General features: G+C 49.2%; 3 protein-coding genes across 4 annotated transcripts in view; 2 read left to right on the plus strand and 1 right to left on the minus strand.

Annotated features, from left to right (window-relative positions):
- Nucleotides 1-206: 206 nt before the first annotated feature.
- kremen1 (kringle containing transmembrane protein 1) lies at nt 207-12314 on the plus strand. Its single transcript, XM_062452109.1, has 7 exons — nt 207-396; nt 3280-3404; nt 4994-5147; nt 5560-5892; nt 7758-7973; nt 8734-8818; nt 9078-12314. The coding sequence occupies exons 1-7, from the start codon at nt 207-209 to the stop codon at nt 9232-9234; spliced, it is 1260 nt and encodes a 419-aa protein (XP_062308093.1). The 3' UTR covers nt 9235-12314.
- Nucleotides 12315-14480: 2166 nt separating this feature from the next.
- coq5 (coenzyme Q5, methyltransferase) lies at nt 14481-21368 on the plus strand. Of its 2 annotated transcripts, XM_062451375.1 has the most exons (7): nt 14481-14726; nt 15248-15397; nt 16248-16475; nt 16644-16750; nt 17133-17221; nt 19824-19935; nt 20621-21368. In XM_062451375.1, exons 1-7 carry the CDS (start codon nt 14525-14527, stop codon nt 20720-20722), a joined length of 990 nt encoding a protein of 329 aa, XP_062307359.1. In that variant the 5' UTR covers nt 14481-14524; the 3' UTR covers nt 20723-21368. The 2 variants fall into 2 exon arrangements, with proteins under 2 accessions (XP_062307359.1, XP_062307357.1); XM_062451373.1 differs by lacking the exons at nt 14481-14726; nt 15248-15397 and adding an exon at nt 15419-16172.
- A 377-nt stretch (nt 21369-21745) lies between these two features.
- znrf3 (zinc and ring finger 3) overlaps nt 21746-25479 on the minus strand; it is a 54077-nt gene continuing 50343 nt past the window's right edge. Inside the window, exon 8 of the mRNA XM_062451372.1 lies at nt 21746-25008. Coding sequence (XP_062307356.1) covers nt 23339-25008 — 1670 coding nt within the window. The 3' untranslated portion in view covers nt 21746-23338. The remainder of the gene's footprint in view (nt 25009-25479) is intronic.

The raw sequence follows: 25479 nt of genomic DNA on the forward strand, positions 1-25479 counted from the left end.
CTCCTCTTCCCTCCTCCCCCTCTCCTGGAACACCTCCCAGAGGTAAAGTGTGTCCGGGCTCTGCGTGTCCCTGAGAGGGAGTAACGTATCTTGAAAGGAGAGAGAGACACCGGCAGCCTGTTGTAAACACCCCCCCCTCCCTCACACACACACACACCCACCCACACCACCACCCCCCCCCCCTGCAGATGTCATAGTGATGTGTAATGACCTCCTCCGCCCAGCACTCGGGGGCCCCTCAGACCTGCTCCTCCGCCGCCTCCTGCCAAGCCTGCCGCGTGGCCCCGTCGTCCGCGAGGCGCTGGCTGTTTGGCGCTCCTCCCCGCGTCTGCAGAACCCGCGCGATCCGGTTTCAAGCGGACGCCTCGGAGCTCGTGTTGTTTTGTCTGCGCTGCGGTGCGTCTTGTGGGGGCGGGGGGTGGTGGGGGTTATGGTGGAGGGTGGGGCGGGGCTCGGGGCGGGGCTCGGGGGGGTAGCGGCGGCGTCTCGACCCAGGCTGCAGGTTGAGGTGTGATGGTCCTGGGGGAGGAGGCACCTCGGTAGGGGGGTGATCTCCTGTGAAGATCTCCCCGGGTTCCCAGCCTCTGCTCCACTCTGCCGGGAGAGGGAACACACCTTCGGTTTCCCCTCTCTCCTCTGGCTTGTTAAAGAAAATTCCACCAGGGGCTTTGATGTGTGTGTGTGTGTGTTTTGTCATTACAAGCCTAGATGTTTGCACTTGTTGCGCCTGTGAAGCAGATGTAGGCTGTGAGCAATGCTTGGCACAGTGCTTTCCTCCTGTAAAAGCATTTTTAAATTAATGCTGAATTTGCAGAGCGAGCGAGCAGACAAAGAGAGAGAGAGAGAGTTGTTAGAGAGATTCTCCACCTCCTCTCCCTCCTCATCTCCCTCCTCCTCTCCCTTTCTCCTCCCTCCCTCTGTCCCTGCCACTCTCCCTCCTTCTCTCCCCCTCCTCCTCCTCTTCCTCCTCTTCTCCCTCTTGTTCTCCCTCCTTCTCTATCTCCTCCTCTCTGCCTTCTCTCCCTCCTTCTATCCCTCCTGTTCTCCCTCCTTCTCTATCCTCCTCTACCTCACCCTCGCCTCCTCCTCTCCCTCATTCTCTATCCTCCTCTACCTCACCCTCGCCTCCTCCTCTCCCTCCTTCTCTATCCTCCTCTACCTCCAGCCGTTCTCCCTCCGAGACGACCAGAGCACAAAGACACACAAGCTGTCAGTGGTCTGCAATCTTCCCATCAAAAGAGGCCCTCTCCTTTTCATCCGACCGCCCTAGCCCTGCAGTGGCATTTCGAAAGGGGGGGGGGGGGGGGGGGGGGGGGAGAAAACGAAAAGACGGGGAATCCGTATTGGAAAAACCTCAATGGAGCCAACCTCCCTCAGAACGGCGCTGTAGGAGAGAGAAGCTCCCAGGGGGTTTATCTCACCTCCGCACACCTCCGCTATCGTGCGTCCCCCCCGCCTCAACCTGCCTCCCCTTCACCTCGGAGGCCCGATCAAGCTCCCAAACGCCCCCATAACTGTCACGTCTGGCTGTTACTCGCCCCCGTAACACCGCCTCTCGCTCCCCCCGATCGCGCTGCGCCCTCGCTAAATGATGCAAACCGCCATATTAATCCGCCCGTAAACCAGGGCTTTGACGTGGCCGTAAAAGAAGGATATTCCATCATGATTTATGGCGTCGACGAGGGAGCTGGAGCGCGTCCTTTTTACAGCTCGCTCGGCACTTTTTGGGGTTGTGCGTCCGTCAAACCCTCGGTTCAGTCCCGGCACGCCAAGTCGGCGGTCAGTCCGCGGTCAGGGAACGTAGGCGAGACGCATGGGAGTGGTCCGGAGAACTTTACTGCTCTCCCTCTTTCTCTCCCTCTCTCTTTCTCTTGCCCCCTATGTCCCTCCCTCCCTCCGTCCCTCCCTCCCTCCCTCCCTCCCTCCCTCCCTCTCTCTCTCTCTCTCTCTCTCTCCCTCTCTCCCTCCCTCCCTCCCTCCCTGTCTCTCTCTAGCTTTCTCTTTGCGAAGCGTTGGCCGGCTGAACCCCTTGTGGATGTCCGGGCGTGCTTTCCTGTCTTCGCTACGCAAACGGAGAGGCTCTGTAGCGTGTGCTGTTTACCTAGAGGAGCTGATGGATCAGCCCCGAACGTTTACATTGGCCCTCACGAGACGGGGCACTGGAGTGTGTGTGTGTGTGTGTGTGTGGTCCTCATCCTCTCTCTCCTCCCCCTTTCTTGCCTCTCTCTTTTACCGTCTGTGCTCATTCACCCCAAAACCTAAACACGGAATAGAACCGCAGTACCCAGAAGGCACTACAGTGCATATACGTATGGTACGTCCAGGGGAAAACAAACAACTCTGTCCACGTTCATAGATCTTTCAGCTTCCAGCTGTATTGACGACAGCGAGACAGAAGAGATTGGCTAGCATTGCTTCACCATCAATTATGAGTTAACCTTTCAGAGAATGTATTAAAGCATCTATGAACGTGCAAAGTTTTACTTCACTGAATTGAAACTGAATGGAGCAAGATCTTGGTACACGTCTTGTCTCACAGTGTAATGCTTTTGGTCCGCCCTAGGGTCACGGGCAACAGGATCTCATTACACCAAACAGCCTTGGGAGGAGCCATTTATATTCGCAGTTCATACTTTAGTTCTTTCTCTGTAGTTTATATTTGACCCCATAACATTGAAATGAAATGAGGATTCTATATGATTAGAATCCTAATGAAGACATCTGTTCTGAACACAATATTTGTCAGGGTATAGGGATTGATCGATGTATCTTGTCTCTGTTTGGGAGTGCTTAGCGAGTAGCCATGCCGATGAATGGTCGATACACGGTAGAGTTGAATTCACAGAGGGTAGGATTAGATGGGTGTGGTCCTACTGAATGCTGTTTATCATACAGATTATAAAACCCAACAACCAGCTAGCGATCCTTGGAACTACACCAGGTTTCAGGAAATTTCATTTTTGACCAGGTGCAGCAACAGGGAACTCTGGATCACAATGACTGGCAACCAGATGATGACTGGCAACCAGATACCTTAAATCTTCCTCAGGGAAATGTACAGGATTTTTTGGATCGGTAATATACTGGAAGTCTAAGCACAAAACTATAGTAGGCCTATGGGAAATGTAGTTTTCTATCTCTCTGCATTCAAACGGCTAGCCAAGAACTTTGCAACAAATGTAGTTCTCTTCATAAAGCATTGGTTCTTCATCATCATCATAATGCCGACCAACACATGATCAAACCTCACTTTCTCTCTGTCTCTCTCCATCTCCACAGTGCCAGGAAACTTGGGGTGTTTCAAGGACAGCGGGGACCCGCCCACTCTGACAGGAAGCAGCGAGACGTCCAATAAGCTGACGATCCAGAACTGCATCAGCTTCTGCAGGAAGCAGAGATACTCGGTAAGACCAAAGACTAACTCATAGGTTTAACCCCGACACTTAAACTGACCCGGGGAATCGATGCAGACAAGGCTACTGTGTGCTTGTGGAGACGGGTTGAAACACACAGGGGGCAGGCTTTGACAGGAATCACACCTCCTGACACTGGGAAGGCTGTACAACTCAGGAGTAGTGTTCCCTTCATATCCTCCAGCCCAAGATTACCTCTCTCGATATGTCTCTCTCCTTACCTTTTCTCCCTCTCTCTCTCTCTCTCTCTCTCTCTCTCTCTCTCTCTCTCTCTCTCTCTCTCTCTCTCTCTCTCTCTCTCTCTCTCTCTCTCTCTCTCTCTCTCTCTCTCTCTCTCTCTCTCTCTCTCTCTCTCTCTATCATCTCTCTTTCGGTCCCCTTTCCTTCACGTTCTCTTATCTCTGTTTTTCTCTCCTTCTTTCTCCTCTCTCCCTTTCTCTCTCCTCTCTCTCTCTCTCCCCTCACTCTCTCTTTCTCTCTGTGTTTGGGGGGTATAAACAGTGACCGGTGTACGTGTTTGAGCACATCCTTTTGGCCGTGTGTCCGCAGTCACAACGTCAGAACAGTAAGAAAGGAAAAACCCTTTCTGTCTGTCCGTCTATCTGTCCGGATATGCCTGTCACCCCCAATTCCCAGAAGCCTTCATGACAAAGACAGGGTTGATGATTCAGCATGTGAATCAGTGGCCCACTGCAACCCCAGCCCCCTCACCAGAAGAATCTGGAGCAGTAGGTGTTCTGACACATTTTGCACCCAATACAATACGCAACCAACCAGAAAGTGTTGATTTGTTGACTGGGTGAAGTGGGGGGTTGGGGGGGGGGGCGTCCATAAGTACCAGCTCCACGAGGATAGCCCGTGAGGAGGAAATGAGGCCCTACCTTCATATGAATACATCTCCAGAAAGAGAGTCACACAAAGGTCCTATTTAAACAGCACACAATGGGCCGTGCTCAACGGTCCGTCATTCCAGAAAGCCAGAGGAGTGGAGTGTGGCTTGTTCCCAGTCCTTCACATTTCAACCGTGTGTCGCTATAGCAGAGCCCCTTTCTGTTTAGCATTCCCACAGATGTCTTCGCATGTGTGTGGACTGGAACTTGACAAGTGACCCTCTAATTAGCTGTGACACAGATGGTGACAGTCCCCTCCAGAGCTTTGAAAACCCGCCCTGACACATTCTGGTGATAAACCCTTTAATGGGTAGCAAGGGAGCAGACCAGAAGACAATAGATTTTTTTGATGCGATTGTTTTTATTGAGTCGTTTTTTAAAAGCGTTAACAAATATACATTGCGATTATGTGAGGGATGTTTTGTTGCCAATTTTTCCGAGCACTAGCATTTTCTACGGTGTTTCTTGTCATTAGTTTTCGCAAGGTTCTTCTCAAGGGTCCTTTCAGTTCTTCGTGGTTATCCAATATCTTTTCAGAATTCGACTGAAGTTTGTCAAGATTCGTCTTCTTCAGTTTTGGGTTGTCGCTGCTGAGTTCAGTCCTGTGTCTTACAGAAATCTATGTAAAACTCGAGAAACCAAATAAAATGTGAAATTCTTATTGGGAGTATTTGCATGTGTGTTCTTCAGCTGGCTGGGATGGAGTCTGGTTACGCCTGTTTCTGTGGAAACGATCTGGACCACCGTCGCCATGGCGAAGCGCCCAGCATGGAATGCAACCACGTGTGCTTCGGGGACCACACCCAGCCCTGTGGAGGGGATGGATGGGTCATCATCTTTGACAGTGAGTACAGGCGTGCGATTACTCTGGTCTGGCTTACTGCTCAGCTCAACAAGCTTCTGTAGTAGAACGTTCTGTGTGAGTTCTTTCACACTTTTTGTTGTTGCTGAAGACAGATTGATTTCGATGTTTGTACTGTTGACTGACTTTCGTCCGCTCTCCCACCCTCCACCCTTGCCACCTCCTCCCTCCCACCTCACCCCCTCCTCACCCACCCACCCTCCTCCTCTGCTCCTCACCCCCTCTCCTCATCCCCCCTTTCTCCTCCCTCTCCTCACCTACCCTCTCCCCTTTCCTCCTCACCCCCCCCCCCTCTTCACCCACCCCCTCCTCCTCACCCACCCCCCTTCTCCTTAACTGCCCCCTCCCCCACCCCCCCCACCCTTCTCCTCCTCCCCCCCCTCCCTCCTCCCAGCCCGTGTGGGGGCCTGTGGGGGGAACTACTCCGCCCCCTCAGGGGTGGTTTACTCTCCAGACTTCCCCGACAAGTACGGGGCGGGCCGGGTGTGCTACTGGCCCATCCAGGTCCCCGGGGCCTCCCTCATCCTCTTCAACTTCACCTTCTTCGACATCTCCGACCAGACCGACATGGTGGAGCTGCTGGACGGATACACCAATCAGGTGGTGGCGAGGTTCGATGGGCGGAGCCCCCCGCGGGAGCTGGTCAACGTCACGGGAGATTTCGTCATCCTGTACTTCTATTCGGATCGGACCAATCAGGCGCAAGGATTCGCTGTCCTCTACCAAGGTGGGAATTGATTGGCTCGCTGGCTTTGTTTACAGAATAACTATGGTGAAGGATGTATATCCTTACGGAGTTGGTGTTTGCATGATTCTGATTTGAATGTTGTATTTGTGGTTAGCTCTGCTTCCTCACACACACACACACACACACAAATATATTTATTTATGAATGCCAGCACATTTGCATGAACAGGTGCACATTGATAGTCTGTCTCCATGACTGAGTTTTGCATAGCTTCTCTACTGATGTTAAATCGAGCAAACTATAATGTGCTTTACCGCAGTCTGGAGAGAGGGAGGGTGGGAAGGGCAGAGAGATTTCGAGAAAAAGAGAGGACGAGAGAATAGAGAGAGAGAGAGAGAGAGAGAGAGGGAGACATAAAGAGAGACAGAAAGAGTGTGAGACAAAGAGAGAGAGAGAGATTAGTATTTGCCAACTGTTGCCCCGACTCCCATCTCTCCTCATTTGATGGCCAATGCCTCACAGCTGAGGGCGATATTGTGTATTTAAATGTTTTGTTTCCCTTGGTACTCTGTGAGACTGCATGTGCCCTGCATAACAAAGACATTGTTAAGTTGATATATTCGCTCCAGTGGGACAGTCTAATTTCCGAGGAGTTTGTCTCAGATGAGGGGTGAGTCGAGGCGTTAGACGTGGGCGTTCTGGATGGCAGTGCAGTGGAGAAGAAACTGTAAATGCATTTTCAGCACACTCGGAGAGATGGGTGCAGTGTTCTGAACAATGCTCTCATATTGCCCGTGCCTCAGTTACATGGAGTTGTTCTGCCGTGGTTGACATTCAAACTCAATACCTGTGACTCTCCCCCCCTTTCAAAGTCACACACACGCACACGTGCGCACACACACATGCAAGCAACCTCGAACAACAGTATTGGGTCGTCTGACAGCTCGTGTTTTGGCTAGTTCTCCAGATGAAAGTACCGCAAAGATGAATTAAGACCGGGCTGTTTGAGATGCTGTTCTAACAGAAGGACACATCGCGTAGAAGTTATCTTAAGAAAACGAGTGGTGGAGAAGGAGGGGGAGGGGGGGCGGGGGGGATGTAAAGAAAGAAATAAGGAGAGAGAGAACAGAGCGAGAACGGGAAACGTGGAGAGACTTGCATAATGTGTGAGAGAGATGGAGTGATGAGATGGAAATAGAGGGAGACTACCTCTGTGGGCAGAGATGGATTTAAACACCCAGTCCTCAGGGGAGGGAGGGAGGGAGCCGTGCTGAGTGAACAGGGAGAGATATTTAGAGATCCGGAGGGACTGGGAAGGGTGAATTGAGAGAGGAGAGTGGTGGAGGTAGGGTGGAGATCAGGAGGGAGGGGGGGGAGAGTGGTGGAGGTAGGGTGGAGATGAGGAGGGAGGGGGGGGAGAGTCGTGGAGGTAGGGTGGAGATGAGGAGGGAGGGGAGGGGAGAGTGGTGGAGGTAGGGTGGAGATGAGGAGGGACTTGGGAAGGGTGGATTGAGGGCGATCTCGCTTAGGATAAACACTTTCAGGTGACGTAGGAGGAACTGGGCTCCGACGTTGGGGTTTGAAGCTCCGGGGGTTGTTGTGAGTAAATGGAGAACATGTGAAAACATCCCTTTTCAAGCTGAGCAAGATGGATGGAACCTCCAACCAGCGCCACAGGGAGAGTCTCTCTGGTGTTCTCCCTGTTCCTCGTGCCAACATCCCTCTCCCCAGAACTGCTGCCAGCATTCTCCTTCTGAAAAACTCTGATTGGGCCCCGAAAGTTGTGCGGTTGGACCTCCAACCACGTTCCATTGGTTAACAATACGAAAACGATGGGGATGACACCAGTTCCCAAGGTGCATCGTTCCAAAGGAAGAGGGGACGTGACTCTGCTGTCCCCTTAGCTTTGCAGGGCCAGGGCCTCAGGCCCATGGACGAGGGAGACGAGGGCGAGGAAGAGGAGGACGCCAGCACCAGCCCGCCTCCGCCGGAGGGGGTGACGGAGAAGTCCAACGTCAGCGGAAACGGACGCTCGTCCCAGATCTTCTACGTGATCACGTCCAGCCCCGACAAGCCTCCGAGCAACATGCCAGGTCAGCAGGCCAGCAACCACCACACTAGTATGTCACCACCACGCCCGTCCCGCCTCCCCGCTCCGCTGCTGCTCTCTCCTGGACGCTCTGGCGCTCTAGAGAGCCTCTGTCTTCCCGTGGTCTGTTTGTGTTTGAGTCCCCAGTTTCCATGTCCTTTTTCATCTTTCTCCACCAGTGTTCTATACACTGTCTCTTCTCCATAGCTGGTTCTGTTTCAGCCTGTATAGATGTGGTACTGAATCTTGCATGACTAGCACGGTGGTCTCGGACTCATCTGATGGGGAGGTGATCTACTACAAGCCCGGTCCTACTACTAGATTTGACCCTATACTGCTCAATTTGGCCCTAGTGCTATACTTCGCCCTAGTGCTATACTTAGCCCTAATGCTATACTTCGCCCTAGTACTAGTTATGACCCTAGTGCTAGACTTGACCTTGGTGCTCTTCTTAGCCCTAGTGCTAGATTTGTCCCTAGTGTTAGACGTGGGCCTACAGTGCTAGATTTGGCCCTAGTGCTAGACTTAACCATGGTGCTAGACTTGGCCCCAGTGCTGGACTCCTGCACCAGGACCGACCCTGTCTGAGCAGGGCTGGCTAACAGGTGTGCTGGCACATGGTCTCCATCTTGTCTTTTATCTCTCCTGCTTTTTCTAGTCATCTATCTGCTTCAGGATTCTGTACTCTGACAGATAGGATTCTATGAAATCCTGTTTCTCCTTAAAACATAAAAAAAGCAGTATGTTTTATTAGGAGTGAGTGTATTAATGTTGACGTTTCTTGTCGGCAGTGTGGACCATCTACGCTCTGGCTGCTCTGCTCACCCTGACTGTGATCGTCATGGTAGCCAAACTACTGCTGTACATCACAGTGAAGTAAGTCTCTATCTCTGCCTTTATCTATCTCTCTTTCTCTTTCCATCAATTGCTCTCTTTCTCTCTGCCTTGCTTTGTCTCTCTCTCTCTCAGCTCTCTTTTCTCTATCCTTCTCAGCTTCGCCTTCCCTCCATCTCTCCCTCTCTCCACCTCTATCTCCGAGGTCTGTTTTGGTCTGCGGTCATCTCTCCTGCTGGAGTGTGTGTGTCGATGTTTTGAATGAACACACTTGTGTCCGGCTGTGTCCCCGTTCCTCCAGATCTCCCAGCATCCCCAGCATCAGTGGCTCTGAGAGCTGCAGCCAGAGTGCCGCATCGGAGCCCTGGATCATCCTGTACCGCCCCTCCACTATCTCCCTCTTCAAGAAGAAGCTCAAGAACCACCATGGAGACCTCAGCCCCCTGGTGGGCAACTAGGGGAACGGCATTCCCCGGTCTCCCGCCACCACCACCACTACCACCAAATACTACTACTACTGCTACACCCTGTACCAGGGCCGAGAGGGAGCGCTAGGCTAGGCTAGGCTACGCTCCCACAGTGAGACTCTAGGGGGCGCTAAGCTAACAAGCTAACAAGCTAAAGACTGAGTGACTTCCGCCACCATGGCCTCTTGGAGGCCCAAGGAGACCTGGAGCTCAGCCCAGAGGGATGAAGGGAGGGAGGAGACAGACAGGACTATCTGCTGTGTGGAGGAGAGGGAGAGAGGAGGAGGGGAAGGATTAGAAGGGCATACAGTACAGCGCGAGGTGGACGGATAGACAGACAGATGCGAGGCGATCCAGACCAACAAACACAGACAGTCAGACAGACAGACGGAGTTTACTGCAGGGGTTAGGGTTATATGGGACTCCGTCTCCATCCTCCATAGACGCCTGAGAGGTCAGGGAGTTTCCCTTCAGAGACACGGCCAGTCAGTCCTAGCCTGTAGGAGAAGTCCACCATTCTCACTGTATTCTCTGGTAGCCAGCATCCTCACTGAAACTGCAAGACACAAAATGTCTGCCAGACCTGTCTGGGAGCCACCATCCTCACTGAAACTGCAAGACACAAAATGTCTGCCAGACCTGTCTGGGAGCCACCATCCTCACTGAAACTGCAAGACACAAAATGTCTGCCAGACCTCTCTGGGAGCCTGCATCCTCACTGAAACTGCAAGACACAAAATGTCCGCCAGACCTCTCTGGGAGCCTGCATCCTCACTGAAACTGCAAGATACAAAATGTCCGCCAGACCTCTGTGGGAGCCAGTAGTGTTTCAGAGAGAACTGGGCCGAATCCTAATCATTACCAAAAGGGAGAAGACACCATGACCATATTCTGGACACACAGAATATGCTACTCTTAGAAACACCTTGATACCCCAAAACCAGACAGGCAGGTGAAGGAGACCGCCCACCTCACCCCCCGACTGCTGGTCATTCATTAAACTGTTTATCTGTTACGATGGAAGTGCTCACAGAACTCCTCCTACTGATCGAGGATGGAGGGATGAGATAAGGGATAGAAGGATGGAAAAATGGATGTATGGATAGTGGAGGGGTTGTTCATCAGAAATAGGATTTAAGAGCGGTAAAACTCTTGGTAGTCAGCTAGAGCCATCTTCATTCATGTGTGTCTCATTCAGTTCATGAATAAACTACATTCCCGGCACAAAAACATAGCTGATACTAAGAACTGGAAACTTTCCTTCTAGAAGCATCCACTCCGACAGGAATTTTCTTCGTCATCAGCGGGGGGAGAAAAAAAGTTCTGTGATCTTGCATGGCCATTAGCAGATGGATCAGTGTTCTGTCCTGTGCGGGAGAGGGAGGGGGGGTTAGGAGGGGGCAGATGTGGTTAGGGAAGGCGGGGTGTCTGATGTGTGTTGAAGTGCCTTGAGGGCGTCCTGGACTTTGGGGCGTTGTCAGCTCTCCTCATCTCCAATCCCAGACCTGTCTTCTTAAAACAACCGGGACTTTGGCATTACAGAGATTTACTATGGGACTGGCTTTTAAAACAGTTTTTCTATTTTGTTCATGTGTTGTTTGGTTTTCTCCTTATGTGCCCCGAAATGTAGTTAGTAACATTACTGGGCGTCTTGTTCTGGTTATGTTGCCGTTTAGTAACTAAAGGGGGACGGTGTTGGATTGTTGTTGAATTCCATGTGGTGAATGATGACATTAAGTCCTGCCGTTATATGTCATGTCTCTGCAAAGCAAGGCAGTGATCCATCAGGGTTTTTTATTGTTTATGATCATCAACTGCAGCTTGGCTGCGAGGTTGAGGCATTCAGAGAATAAGCTGCACATTCCCCAAGTTCACTGGACTAACCAGACCCAAGCTATCCCCTCAAAGCTCCGAAAAGACAACGAGAAACTGTGTGTGTGTGTATGTTTGTGTGTGTGTGTGCGCATCCGTGTGTGTGTGTGCACACGAGTGTGTGTGTGTATGACAACAAGTTCAGAAACTGTCAGTTCGGTGTATAACGGTGACATTTCCAGCAGCGACACCGGTGTTGAAAGGTCAGCCACCCTCCACACGTCGCACACACTTCTGAATTCGACTTCCTGGACAGTCTTCCAATCCCTGTCAAGATGACTATTTTGGCCCAGAGACATGAACGAGCGCACTTCTCCTTCACTTCTTTACGATAGCGCTTATTCAGCTCAGCACTGCGCCTCCTCTGGAACCAAATTCGAACTTTGCATGTATTGAGCACGTGTAAACAGGGCAAGGGTCCGTATGCAAAATGCGACATCACAATGGAATCTGAAGCCTATGGTTTACTGTAGGGGAGACTGACTTAGTGACGGGGGCAGGGGGGGAGGGGGGAGGGGGAGGGGGTGCTCTCTACTGGAGGAGTGATCTGTACTGCACGGCCCTGCCGAATCCTCTCCAAGTCACGTTCATCATCGCAAGGGAAGAGCACATATCCTGTGGTCTGTGATGTTCACAACACCCCATGCTTACACAGATGGGAGGCAGAGAGGGAGGGAGATAAAAAAAAGAGGGTGAGCGAGAAAGGGAAAGAAAGAAAAGGAGAAAGAGAGGATGAGAGAGATGGGGGGAAGGGGGGGAGGGTGGTGGTAAACGAGTCCTCGTCATATCCCAAAGAAGTTAACCCAAACTGACAGTTTGAATCAAGCAAGGTCAAGGTCATATCTGGTTAGATAGCCTGGTAAATTATGCAAACTTCCATTTAGTCTCCTGTCCTTCATGGAACATTCCATAGCTCTTTCTCCATGGCTTTTGTCGCTTACTTTGTTTCCTCGAGTTGCATCAGAGATCTCCTGCAATAAAAAAACCTTTGTACAAGGAAGAAAAACGATTCAGAGCGGCAAAATGTCATTAAATTGTAAATAAGGAATAGTGCAAATTTTAATTTATACAGTAAATTATTGTTCATATTTTGTATGTGAATGGGACATAATCTATCTTTTTTATAAGTGAAGTACCTTTGTAGTTTTATTTAATGTGTTTAAATGTGGTTGCTAAATAAATACTGCATGTTTCCTAAACCTGTGTCGTGTCCTTACGCTGCCGTCTGATGTTTCACCCCTAAACACAGTCCTTGTTTGTGTGAACTTACATGGTGAATAAAGCCCATTATGATTCTGATAACATAAAGGCTCTATGGTACTGATCAACATGGCAGCAAACCTCACTACAGAAACACATACCTTAAAAGAAAATGGAGGTTTTACATCTGAAGACACTTTTTCATACAATGGTTTTGTGTGCGTGTTTGTGTGCGTGTTTGTGTGTGTGCGTGTGTGTGTGTGTGTACAAAAGCCATCGTACCCCAGCACTGATTGCTCTGGTGAGTTTCTCATTAGTTTCAACAGATTAAGAATCAACTATCTGCCTGGCCTGTAACCCAACCCCTGAGAGCGTGATGCTTATCGTACTCCCCAAATGACTCCCAGACTGAAGGCGGATCCACCCAGCGAGGGGGGGGTTCTGGGGGGGGGGGGGCAGTGTGTGGACCCCTCCTCTTTTAGGGTCAGACAGACAACCTGCAGATTTACTGAGAGGAGTGCGAGGTCAGTGTTTCAGTGGGAACAGCATGTAAAATAACAAGGAAGGGTAGGATTCTAATGTGAAACATTTGTGTGTGGTAAGTCTGTAACGGGCATCAAAGGGGTCTCTGTAATGGAAGAGAGCACTTGTTAGAGGGTTCTCAAGGGAAACGTAACCTGAGAGGGGTAATTGAACATCTTTATCGCATTTTGAATCTGGACTAACTCACGCTTATGTCCCTGCACCCGAAGCCCTAGTTAAATCTGATCATGAAACACATTCATTCAGGGCAGAAGAATAGTGCGTCAGCCGAACGGTTCTGAAAGATAAATGGCAAACTTGTCAGTTCATTTGAGCAAAGGCTCACACATGCTGTATGAAATGCTGTACTCTACTTCCCCCAAGTGGTGTGACAACATCATGACAAGTCCTTATCTAACCGGAGTTACAACTGGCCAAGATGTTACCAACATAATTCATGTATTTGACATTCCCTCCTATGTGAATGAATACCTTTTACACGCATTATTGGAGGTCGGTGTCAAATCAATCTTATTAGTGGCTTGAGTTAGGTTACTGTTGTTGTGCAACTGAAGAACATTAAGTTCACCCCACTTCGTTGTGACAGAGCAGTCCTCAACAATGACTGACAACCTCACAGAATCAATTAAAACCAAGCCAATTATTATCAGCTGCCTTAGCTCAGAATAACAAACTACTCTCTAAGAAAGAGAGAGAGACACACACTAAACACCCCCCCCCCCCCCCCCCCAGCAATAGAGATGCAGGCAGCCCAGACCAGGCCCAGAGCATAAACTACCCTCCTCTCCCTTCCAGCCCAGCCCTGCACCCTCACCTCCTCTGCCCCTTGGCAGGCTGTTGCTGTCCATTGTCAGGTTGTAACACAAGGCCTGGGACTGTGTTGCTCTCTACGAGACATTGAGACATGGTCCACGGTCCGTCTCCCCCTCCTGTCCCCCTATGAGCCAGTGGGGCTGCACAGGGCTCCCAGTGGGACAGTCTCATGGCTTATCCCTCTGTCACCTTCCACACAACCAAGGCCATGAGAAAAGATAGGCTGCAAGCTTATCCCTCTAAACCAGTGCAGAGCAGCAGTTAATCCAACAATAGGGACAATGACTGTGAGTGTCTGGTTTCTATGGAGAAGAGAAAAGGTTTGGAAACAAAACCAGCCACTTTCTGCTCTCAAGGAAGAGAAGTCAGAAACGGGATCCGGGTGTTATAAAAACCACACCGCATTGTGGGGGTGAATACAAACCCGTCGCTTTTCAGACCGTTTCTTTTCAGTTCACTGAGACAGAGTAGGCCTATCGTCATTTTCTGAGATCTAGGTTATCAGTCTGTCTTCGGGTTACAATTCATCTTAATTAATTGTGAAATGTGTGAATCAATAAAGAAAGTGGGGGCATGTTTTCTAATTGACTTTTACTCTGTAGGCTATAACTCGAGACAACTGTCATCTCAGTATTCAAGCGTCTCCTATATAGCGGGACAAGTTATCCCTTATTTCTCAGCGTGAGAAATTGTTGAAATGCGTAAGAAATACAAGGTGTTGCGTAAGACCGTGAGAAATGGCTGAGAGCACTGCTGTATAAACTATGAAACTACAAAAAGGATACAACAAACTACATTAGCAGTCGCAGATATATGACGACTCCATGACGTAGCCATTAGGTAATACGACAACATGGCAGCCTCCATCAGGGTGCTTGCCCGGAGAATATCCCGTCATTCTCCCAGAAATATGAATACCAGCGTGGCTGGTCGGCTCTCTCGAACAATTTGTCCTTTGAAGCTTTCAGCCTGCCGTTGTTTTAGCGATGGTCACGCTGACAAAAGTACACATTTTGGTTTCGAAACCGTACCTGAGGGAGAGAAGGCGCAGAGAGGTGAGGACTGGCCCCTTCGCCCTCTGCTTATCTCTCTTGCAGACGAAGGGATTCACGTATATCTTTACATTCATTGTACATTTTCTTTTTATTTGTCTATTTACTCAATTATATGTAAACATTGTTCACTCTTAGTAGCTTGGCACGTTTGGAGAGCGCGCATGACACGCCCACCAACCACTGTTCGTGCGTGGGCCATGTTGGCATGAACAGACCATGAAACAGAGTTAAATGAAGTAGCTTGATAGGCCGTTTTGGACTGTTGCCATACTAGCAATTTCATGCTGTTTAGTCCTGTTAGAGAGAAGGTCAGCATTCCTATTATGATGCTGTCCCCTGTGTATAAAATAACATGAGATTCTGCTACATTATAGATAAACAGGGTTATAAAATAGATTAACTAATCTAATGAACTTCATGGATTTGTGTGTTGCTGATTAAACAAAAATGTAAATACATTACTGAGGATTACCAAGGATCCACATTCTCTCTCCTGCGTGTGTGTCCATTCACATATCCAGTGTACAAGGTGTTTGAGAGTGTTGCCCAGAAGTACGATGTGATGAATGATGCCATGAGTTTGGGGGTTCACCGCCTGTGGAAAGACATGCTTCTACACGTCATGCACCCCCAGCCTGGAACACGCCTGCTGGACGTCGCCGGGGGAACCGGTAGGAATGATGATGATGATGATGAAAGCAGAGATGAGGATGCTGGCAAATCCATGATGGTGATGATAGATGATGATAGTAGTTATGATGGTGAGGAGGATAATGCTAGTGGCCAATCATGATGAAGATGATGATAGCAGCCATGATGATGATGATGATGCTAGCAGTCATGATGGTGAGGATGATGATGCTTGTGGTCATGATGGTGAGGATGATGATGCTAGCAGCCATGATGGTGAGGATGATGATGCTAGCAGCCATGATGGTGAGGATGATGATGATAATGGTCATGATGGTGAGGATGATGATGCTAGCACCCGTGATGGTGAGGATGATGATGCTAGTGGTCATGATGGTGAGGATGATGATGCTAGAAGCCATGATGGTGAGGATGATGATGCTAGCACCCGTGATGGTGAGGATGATGATGCTAGTGGTCATGATGGTGAGGATGATGATGCTAGAAGCCATGATGGTGAGGATGATGATGCTAATGGTCATGATGGTGAGGATGATGATGCTAGCAACCATGATGGTGAGGATGATGATGCTAGCAACCATGATGGTGAGGATGATGATGCTAGCAACCATGATGGTGAGGATGATGATGCTAATGGTCATGATGGTGAGGATGATGATGCTAGCAACCGTGATGGTGAGGATGATGATGCTAGCAGCCGTGATGGTGAGGATGATGATGCTAGCAGCCGTGATGGTGAGGATGATGATGCTAGCAGCCGTGATGGTGAGGATGATGATGCTAGCAGCCGTGATGGTGAGGATGATGATGCTAGTGGTCATGATAGTGAAGATGAGCGAATCCTTGACTGATGAAGCGTTGTCCCTCCAGGTGACATCTCCTTCCGTTTCCTGGAGTACGTTCGCTCCCAGCAGGAGCGCCAGCAGCGCCGCCAGGCCCGCGGCCTCCAGACGCCGTCATGGCAACACATCTCTGAGAACTACGCCACAGCAGACGAGGGGGCGGGGCCCCAGGAGTCACGTGCCGTGGTGTGTGACATCAACAAGGAGATGCTGAGGGTGGGAAAGGAGAAGGCGGAGAACTTGGGCATCACCACCGGTAACTGTTTACCTGGCACACACACAACTGTTTAGCTGGCTGTGTCTGTATACACATGCACACATACACAATTGTTTAGCTGGCTGTATCGGAACAGACCTGACACACACAAGCTCTTGTGTAGTGTGGATGTAGAAACATAATATGGTGTGTGTGTGTGTGTGTCAGGTCTGTCCTGGGTAGTGGGGGACGCTGAGGAGCTTCCGTTTGACGATGACCAGTTTGACGTTTACTCCATCGCCTTCGGCATCCGCAACGTCACACACATGGAACAGGTGAGGTTCCTCTCAGTCACATGGAACAGGTGAGGTTCCTCTCAGTCACATGGAACAGGTGAGGTTCCTCTCAGTCACATGGAACAGGAGAGGTTCCTTTCAGTCACATGGAACAGGAGAGGGTCCTCTCACATGGAACAGCAGATGTTCCTAACACACAAAAGATTAGTACATAAACGTTCAGAACATATTGTATTAACAACAGCAAACCTTAACCATACGTCACATTGCAGTTTGTCCCAATAACCTTTATACTGGGCTCTTGTGTTCATGTCTGATGCTTTATGCTACTAGTGTCTTTGTGATGTATAGATTTTAGATTTTTTAAACTGTGTATTTGTGATGCGTTGAGAATAAAGTTTTTATTCTGTGTTTCATTCAGGCACTTCAAGAGGCACTCCGGGTCCTAAAGCCAGGAGGCCGATTCATGTGTCTGGAGTTCAGCAAAGTTACCAACCCAGTACTGGCAAAGTGTGTATGAACTCTTTCTCTCTCACACACATGTGACAGCCTGACAATGATGTTAGGTGTGTTTGACTTCATGCGGCGCCGACAGCCGGCTACGCCGACAGCAGGCTGCAGATGGCTGACTTAAAGCAGTGAGTTCTGGTTAGACTTTTTGTCCGACTTGAGACGGCGCCGAGGCTAGGTCACTGTGACGTATACCATGAAAGTACCGTGAGATCGATTCGAGAACTGCCGGCTGGTTCAGACAGCGCATCTTCTCCAGAGCAACTGCACGGACTCTGATGACGACACAGCTATTTTATGATTGGCCAGGCTCACACACAACAACTTTGACGCGTGTTTTGTATTTATTCTGACACCTTCAGTTTCGCTAATGCTCAAATCCAGACCAAACAGTACAATTGAATTAAATAGTTTATTTTACTGATAGTATGCAATAGCCTACTATTGTTAAAGAAATTGTTTTAGTTCGCCTTTTAACTAACGGAAAGACTAGTTAGTTAAGTTATGGTTGTATTACCAATCTGCAGATTGGAGAGAGAGTTTAACATAAAATGACAAATTTCAGTGCACTGGTTTGTGCAAGTTCTAACGCGTAAACAATTAAATTTGCGACCATGCAGTTTGTCAGCGATAAAGTAAGCAAACAGCGCTTGATCGGCCATGATTGTAAATGTGCCAGAATGAGCCAACAGGCTATGGATATTTTTTTGTTTTTCTATAGAACCTTGACAAAATGTTAAAAAATATATTATATTAATACAAAAACAGAATAATTAGCCTAATTCAAAAAAGTGCAACATTATTGATTGACTCCAAGAACACTAAATCCTTTAAATACATTATATAAGTAGTAGGCTAAGTTTTATCTAAACTCATATGTCTGGCGTAAACGCAGCAAACCACGGGAAGCAGAAAACGCCCGTCTCGCGGCTCCATTTTAAACTCCTGCCCCGACTGCAAGCGGAAACTCTCGCAGATCGGTGCATCCAGCCACAGTGATGTAACAAATGTTCTGTACATCTTCAATTAATTCTCAAAGTTTAAAAACAGCACTGGAACTCAGCAGGGTTGATGCAAAGTGTTTTATTGGTCCTCAGGTAACAAAGATTCCCAATAGAACGTGAGCATGATCTCAGGATCAGACTGAAATTCTTTCCGGACATTTCACTTTTATAGTCTTCTCCCCATTGTATGGTAATATGGTACAATACTTGTTGGTTACATATACATTAGGCATTCTTACCCAGCGGGTCCCTTGTCCAAGGGGATTCAAATTACTAGTACTTTCCTTCATAGACAATTCTCCCAATTTAGGCCCGCTCTGACCTTGAACAGCCAGCTGCACTAGGCTCCTGGGCGTAAGGCCACAAATATGTCAGCCCCTAATTATCAATATCTCAGCCCCTAATTATCCAGATCTTAATATTTTGGGCTTTATTTCTTCTACCATTGTTTAGGGATAACTAATAATCAGTCAACAGCTTTGCATCTGGTTTCCCATAATATAGCTTATATGGTTTCCAGTAATATAGCATATACTAGAAAAGTGATTACAAGTTTCATTAAATCCATAATCATTACCCATCTTCATAATTACAACAATACAATGTTTTTTCCACAATAACAGCCAGCTGCAGCCGATGTCAAACACACCTATTGACTTTAAAATAGTTCTGTTCCTCCCAATGAAAATAGCTTGCTGGCCCTTTAAGGTCTAATTAGTAACTGGGTTCAGGTGTGCAAACAATAGGAAGACAGTGTTTGATGGTTTCTCTCTACTGTGAGCATGGTAGTCTAACCAAGGATAACTTAAGGATCAACATAGTGTTTTCACATACAAATACAGGATGCCTGCACACTGGATTATGAATACAGAGAACCTTTAAATTGGAGTTTGTGCTTCTGTGCCTTGAACTGAGGGGGTCATCATCTGCATGACCAAGGGACAGGTAGACTGAACTGCCATATGGTATCTTAAGTTATTTTCCTCATGAGTTATGTGTTCTTTGTGCCTGGGTATCAGTACCATGAGGGAGTTATAAAATGAACCTTTAATTGAGTGTTCAGAGAAATGAAAACAAGGAGACAACAGTGAAAGGGATTTTGTTCGACTTCCTTTGGACTAGGACTTGCCTTTGATACCTGACTCCATTATGAACTCTTACGACCATTTAACGATATGCCTGCTGTAAATATATTGGTTATGGTAATCTCAGATAATGCTTATTTCATGCAATGAAAAAGGGTTATGAAACTGGTCTAAGTCATGTTGTTGCAACATGGCACCCCATAATGCTTAAACAGGAAGTCAAGCCAAAACCGTTACACACTTGACATTGTAGCAATTCTAACACCGAATTTACAAGTTCTCCTGTGCAGAAAGCAAGCAAGTTAGTTGTAACACAGTATTAAAACTTCCACTCATCATGATGTAGAATATATGACCTGTTCATACACACACACACACACACACACACACACACACACACACACACACACACACACACACACACACACACACACACACAACAAAACTAAGCAGCATCATACTAATGGTGACCTCTCTCTCTTTAAATAACCCCCCCCCTTCCTCTCTCCATAGGCTGTATGATGCTTATAGTTTCCAGATGATTCCAGTGTTGGGGGAGGTGATCGCTGGGGACTGGAAGTCCTACCAGTATCTGGTGGAGAGCATCCGCAAGTTCCCAGACCAGGTGACACCCACCCTCACCTTCAACACACAGCAACTGACACGGCCTCACTTCCACAACACACAGCAACTGACATGGCCTCACTTCCACAACACACAGCAACTGACATGGGCCTCACTTCCACAACACACAGCAACTGACACGGCCTCACTTCCACAACACACAGCAACTGACATGGCCTCACTTCCACAACACACAGCAACTGACATGGGCCTCACTTCCACAACACACAGCAACTGACATGGGCCTCACTTCCACAACACACAGCAACTGACATGGGCCTCACTTCCACAACACACAGCAACTGACACGGCCTCACTTCCACAACACACAGCAACTGACACGGCCTCACTTCCACAACACACAGCAACTGACACGGCCTCACTTCCACAACACACAGCAACTGACACAGCCTCACTTCCACAACACACAGCAACTGACATGGGCCTCACTTCCACAACACACAGCAACTGACATGGGCCTCACTTCCACAACACACAGCAACTGACATGGGCCTCACTTCCAGTCCATTCATGTTATTGATTGATGAGTAGCTCCAGTCTCAGAATGTGTCCAGGCTTCCTTCACCCCAGGATATTGTTCTCCTGTGTCCCTGAGGCTGACGTTGCTACTCAGAACAGGATGTTACCGCGTGCTTGACTGAACCTCTCTTCATCACACACTACAGGAGACCTTCAAAGGCATGATGGAGGACGCTGGTTTCTACTGTGTCCGGTACTACAACCTGACAGGGGGGGTGGTGGCCCTCCACTCTGGCTTCAAACTGTGAGCTGCTCATCAAGCGAACAGCTCTGGTCTATGGGCTCTCCTCCACCCAGCCTCTGAGAAGCTACAGCTCTCAACAACTGAATTGTCACTTCTGATGGCAAGGAAACGGGAAACCATTTCCTAGTGAGCTGTATTTGTCTGGAGAATGACTGTCTTTACTTCCTAGGAGTGTTTTTGTACTATAGATGACGTTTCGAGTTGTTTCGGTTTGACTTCTGTGGATGGACACTGACAATACGGGTGGCGCTGTCGTCATGGTAACGGCACACCAGCTGTTCATGAATCCCCGAAAGGTGTGTTATAAATAAACATGTATTCAAAGTCAAATTTGCTATGTATTTTGCTATCAAATCAACTTTACATGCTTGGAAAAGGACAGTCAGTCTCACCTTTTGCGTTTCTTTTCCAGAGGTAAACGTACAGTATTGTGTGCTAATGCGCCATCTAGTGTTCAAACTTAGTCAACACAGGTTCTGCATCTTGGTGTCTGTGACGTTATGCTGAGATGTCTGCTGTTGCGTGTTGGCCAAGTAAAAAAGAGGAAGGTATGTGAGCTCCTCACCGCACTGTCTCTTCACTTTGAAGAGTCAAAATATAGAGAAGGAAGACGCCACCACATTTACTTGAATAAAACTGTATATTTTACAGATCTTTGTACATTTTAATTACAAAACTGTACTGATACTAAAGTTTTAAAATCAGTTTTTGGTCAGAGAATATTTAATTGTCTCGTGTGCAATTATCATGTATTTACAAACGTCTCATGTTAGTGATTTCTCAAAAGGCAACCAAAAAAAAAGTTCATCCACTCTGAACATAAGACATGGCTTAAAGATAAATATATTAGTAAATAAATATTCAGAGAACTTATTTCCATTTATGAAATGTGCTTCTATACACATACAGAAATATACACAGATTTCTAGCCTGGTAATGGTGACGGAGAAAATAATTATATTCTTAAAAAATTAAAAAATATTAATTTTTTGTACACATTTTCTGTTTATACAATCTTAAGTGCTACAAACAATAAAAAAAAATTAAATAGTGACTCAAGTACCCCAAAATGTTATATTTGCAGTACACGTCTCTATGCAAAGGCAAAAGTTAGATTCTCACTGTCACTGATTACAGCACTGGGTTAAGATATAAATAGTTCTTACTGAGCGATGGCCTCTGGAGAGAATGCGTACATTTCATAGAAACATATAGAGCAGTCTGTAGAACAAACAGACAGGCATGGATGACCAAACTGTGATACTGTAAGCCTGTATGCTTTCTGCGATTTATATAGAGAGAAAAAAAATCTGATATTTAATGTATTGAACTGCATTTTGTGTGTAAAAAAAAAAAAAAAAAACCTTCAGAACAGTTGCAGCACAGTGTCCCTTGTGGATTTAAATGTTTACAACTACTATCCTTAGGCCTTTTGAGACACACGCAACCCTCGCAGAAGAAGCTCCCTTCGAGCCAGTCAGGGCGGGGGACATGGAGCTGCTAAACTCCAAGTACAGCAGGGTTTGACGTCTACTCGTCTCTTTCTTTCGGTTCTCTAAATATGACTCTGTCGTTTTGGTCTTCTTTCCAAACCGAAGTGACAAGGATGTCTCAGAGCTGGTCTGAGGACTTATCGGCTACCCATAAGGCTTGATCTGGCACATCTTCTAAAACGGGCACAGAACTTAGAAATACATGAATTCTGTATCGAATGCAAACTTAGAATTCTGTCAGCTCAATATTTATATATCTGTCAGCTCAATATTTATATATCTATCTGTTGGTAGTGTTCTAAACATTGCGCTGCTTTACAAGATATGAAAACAGACAGACTGGGTCTAGTGTAGCTTAATCTGTGACTCTGGTTCCCCTTCGACTTCCTCATCCCAAAAAAAAGCAAAAAACAAACGTCTTGTTTTGGTATATTTCTGTTGAACTTTTTCATCTGAGTTGTTGGTTTGTTGAAGCTTCATATAGGCAACTGTGCATTAATGTACATACATAGGCATCTGTATGCATATATACATATAAGTTTGTGTGACCAAAAATGAACAGCGTCAGTTTGAAACAAAGGAGAGAATTCTCAAGTCTCGCACAAAATGTAGTCCACTTCACCCCAACTTGAGCATACCAAGTCGGCAAATAAAAAATAAAAAAGAATCTCACAAACTGGCCCTCTTACAACTGGCCCCCATTCAGTTGTTTGTGGAGAAGGCCTGGTGAGGCCACTCCCAGGAGCCCAGGCAGTGGCCTGGTTAGGGCCCCGGACCCCAGACTGAGGTGTGGTCGGGACCCCAGACAGTGGCAGGCACTTCCAGTTCCCTTACCTACCCCTACCAGGACGACCTTCAGTCTCGCCCCCTAGTGGCAGGAGAGGAGCAGATCCTGTAGTGGCCACAGGAACAAACTACACCACACCCAGACACGGCAGACTCTCTGTAGAAGTCCACACCTTCTAATCTGGTAACATTCAGTGCTCAGAGAGCTAGAGCAGAGACAAGGGCAACTGAGGGTTTTCATTCGCTGGCTGGCTGGCGAGTCACCAGAAGGGTATGGCTCTATTCCCGGTTCCTCGGGTAGAACTTCATACCTCATGACGCACCTCTGGAATTGCGCCGTTTCATGATGCATCGTGGATAGCGGAGCACTGCGGGTGAAACAGAGCCCTAGTTTCTTCCTGGGCGTGGCTGTGACCCCTGAACTGTCCTGACAGGAAGTACCCTTTGCCTGCCTCCTGTCGCTCCCCTGTTCGCCCCTCCCCTTCCCCTGCGACGCCGGCAGCCAAAAGGCTGCTCTGAGTCTCCGCCCCCAGGCCCAACTCGCAGTCCGTGTCCTCGGGGATTATGGGTATCCTCTGGCTGAGCTCGCAGCAGCCTTGTCCGGAGCAGGCGTCCGAGTCCGTGTGCGCGTAGTGCACGTTCACGGCGTAGTCCTCGCCATAGCGCCCCCCGGTGGCTCGGTGGGCCTTCATCTCCTGGTAAAAACAACAAGGCAGGGCCTCGTAGGACATCGGCTCCGACGGCTCGCACATGTGCTCGGGAGCGTAAAAGTTTGGGGAGGTGGAGCCTTGAAACTCCGCCCCCCTGTGACAGTGCCCCGAAGCGAGAGGCCCCGCCCTGTCCGGGTCCTGCCCCTGGCACTCCAGGTTCGGGGGGAGCACCTCGAAGCAGCAGCTACACGTCGCCGCCCCCAGCTCCCCCACCACCACCGCCTCCTCCTGCCCCACCTTCCCCCTGTCTGCTCCAGCGCCCTCTAGTGGTCCGGATGAGGTAGTGCTAGCGCAGCAGGCCTCCCTGCTTGGCTCCAAGGGTGGGGCGCCACTGTATGGGGGCTCCCCAGAGAGGGGGGGGTGGGGAGGAGAGGGCTGGGGGTGCTCGTGTCCCGAGGGGGCTGGGGTGAGAGAGTCCTCCCCGCCGCCGGACGCCCGACACGGGCTCTTGCTGCGGTAGACGTAGGGGTCGTAGTCGCTGCTCAGGGAGCTCCGAAAGGTGGAACAGCTTCCGTACACGCCCTGGTTGCTGACCTCGGTGCAGTCCAGCATGGAGTCGCTGGAGGAGCAGTGGCACTGACCAGAGCTGCTGCTGCTGCTGTCGCTGCCCGGGCAGTCGGCTAGGTAACCGCTGCACACGGACCGGTGTCCGTGGTAACAGCCCAGACCTGAGGTGCTGCCGGCGTCCCCCAGGCGCGAGCTGGAGGCGGGCGCCATGTGGACCACGGTGGGGTACAGAAGCCCCTGCTGGAAGGCTCTGCTGTGCTGGCCCTTGTGGGGCCCTCCGCTAGCCCCCAGGGCCCCCCCCACGGCCGAAGCCGCGGCCCCCTCCGTCTGCTGGGGGAAGGTCAGCCCCTGGAAGTAGTAGTGCTGGTACATGGTCTCGTACTGCGAGAAGCAGCCGCCCCGCGAGAAGCTACGCCCATGGAACTTGGGTCTCTTGAAGGCGGCGTGGTGGGGGGGCGCCTGGGCTGGGTAGGCGGGGGGGCCGCGGTGCTCCAGGCCGCAGTGGTGCGGGTTGAGGGAGTGGTCCAGGTGCAGGGTGGGGTGGTAGCCGCGCAGGAAGGCGGAGGTGGCCCGGGCGGGGTAGAGGCCGGGGGGGTCGGGGTGCTGGTCCATGGTCAGCAGGGTGATGGGGTTGCCGTGGGGGTCCATGCTGGTGCGGGTGGGGTAGGCGGTCACCTGGCCGGCGCGGTGGACCCTGCCGGGGTAGTGGACGGGCAGGACCACCCTCTGCTGACGGCTGTGCAGCGGACTGACTGGTTCCATACACACCGGGCCTGGGGGACCCTTCTTTTGCTCTGAGAGAGAGAGAGAGCGAGAGAGAGCGAGAGAGAGCGAGAGAGAGAAGGGGTAGAGTGACAAGATAAAGAGGATGGGGGGGAGGGGGGCAGAGATTGATAAGGATGTTCTATAAAAACAAACTTAACCCACTCCTCCCCTAGAGAGCAGGGGGATGTTCCATCCCAAGCTGCGCTTACACGAATGTCAACTTAGACTTAAGCATCAAGCCGTTCCACTAACAAGCGACGCTAATTCAAGCTAGACCTCAATGAAATAAAGCCCAGACCAGGCGATCGTTGGAAAGAAGAGTTACGTCGCAAAAAGCAGAGGGTAAACCAGCAGGGCGGTGTTATTTTCAGCAGCGTGACTGGATTTTTGAGTTTTGGGGAGTCATCCCCGAAAAGGGCAACATTGCAGCAATTAACAGAGCGAGGGAAACGACTTGGCAAAACATTGCTGACAGTTTAAAAGCGTAAATTGTAGGTCTA

This window comes from Osmerus eperlanus, chromosome 25 (assembly GCF_963692335.1).
Source record: "Osmerus eperlanus chromosome 25, fOsmEpe2.1, whole genome shotgun sequence".
In the NCBI taxonomy this organism is placed as follows: Eukaryota; Metazoa; Chordata; class Actinopteri; order Osmeriformes; family Osmeridae; genus Osmerus; species Osmerus eperlanus.

Excerpts from the sequence above, each read along its gene's own strand:
- kremen1 (XM_062452109.1), top strand. The coding sequence starts at position 207 with ATGACCTCCTCCGCCCAGCACTCGGGGGCCCCTCAGACCTGCTCCTCC. Across the intron at positions 5,148-5,559 it reads ATGGGTCATCATCTTTGACA|CCCGTGTGGGGGCCTGTGGG; the intron begins GTGAGTACAGGC and ends CCCTCCTCCCAG. Across the intron at positions 7,974-8,733 it reads GGCCAGCAACCACCACACTA|TGTGGACCATCTACGCTCTG; the intron begins GTATGTCACCAC and ends TCTTGTCGGCAG.
- coq5 (XM_062451373.1), top strand. The coding sequence starts at position 15,467 with ATGATGATAGTAGTTATGATGGTGAGGAGGATAATGCTAGTGGCCAAT. Across the intron at positions 16,751-17,132 it reads ACGTCACACACATGGAACAG|GCACTTCAAGAGGCACTCCG; the intron begins GTGAGGTTCCTC and ends TGTTTCATTCAG. Across the intron at positions 19,936-20,620 it reads TCCGCAAGTTCCCAGACCAG|GAGACCTTCAAAGGCATGAT; the intron begins GTGACACCCACC and ends CACACACTACAG.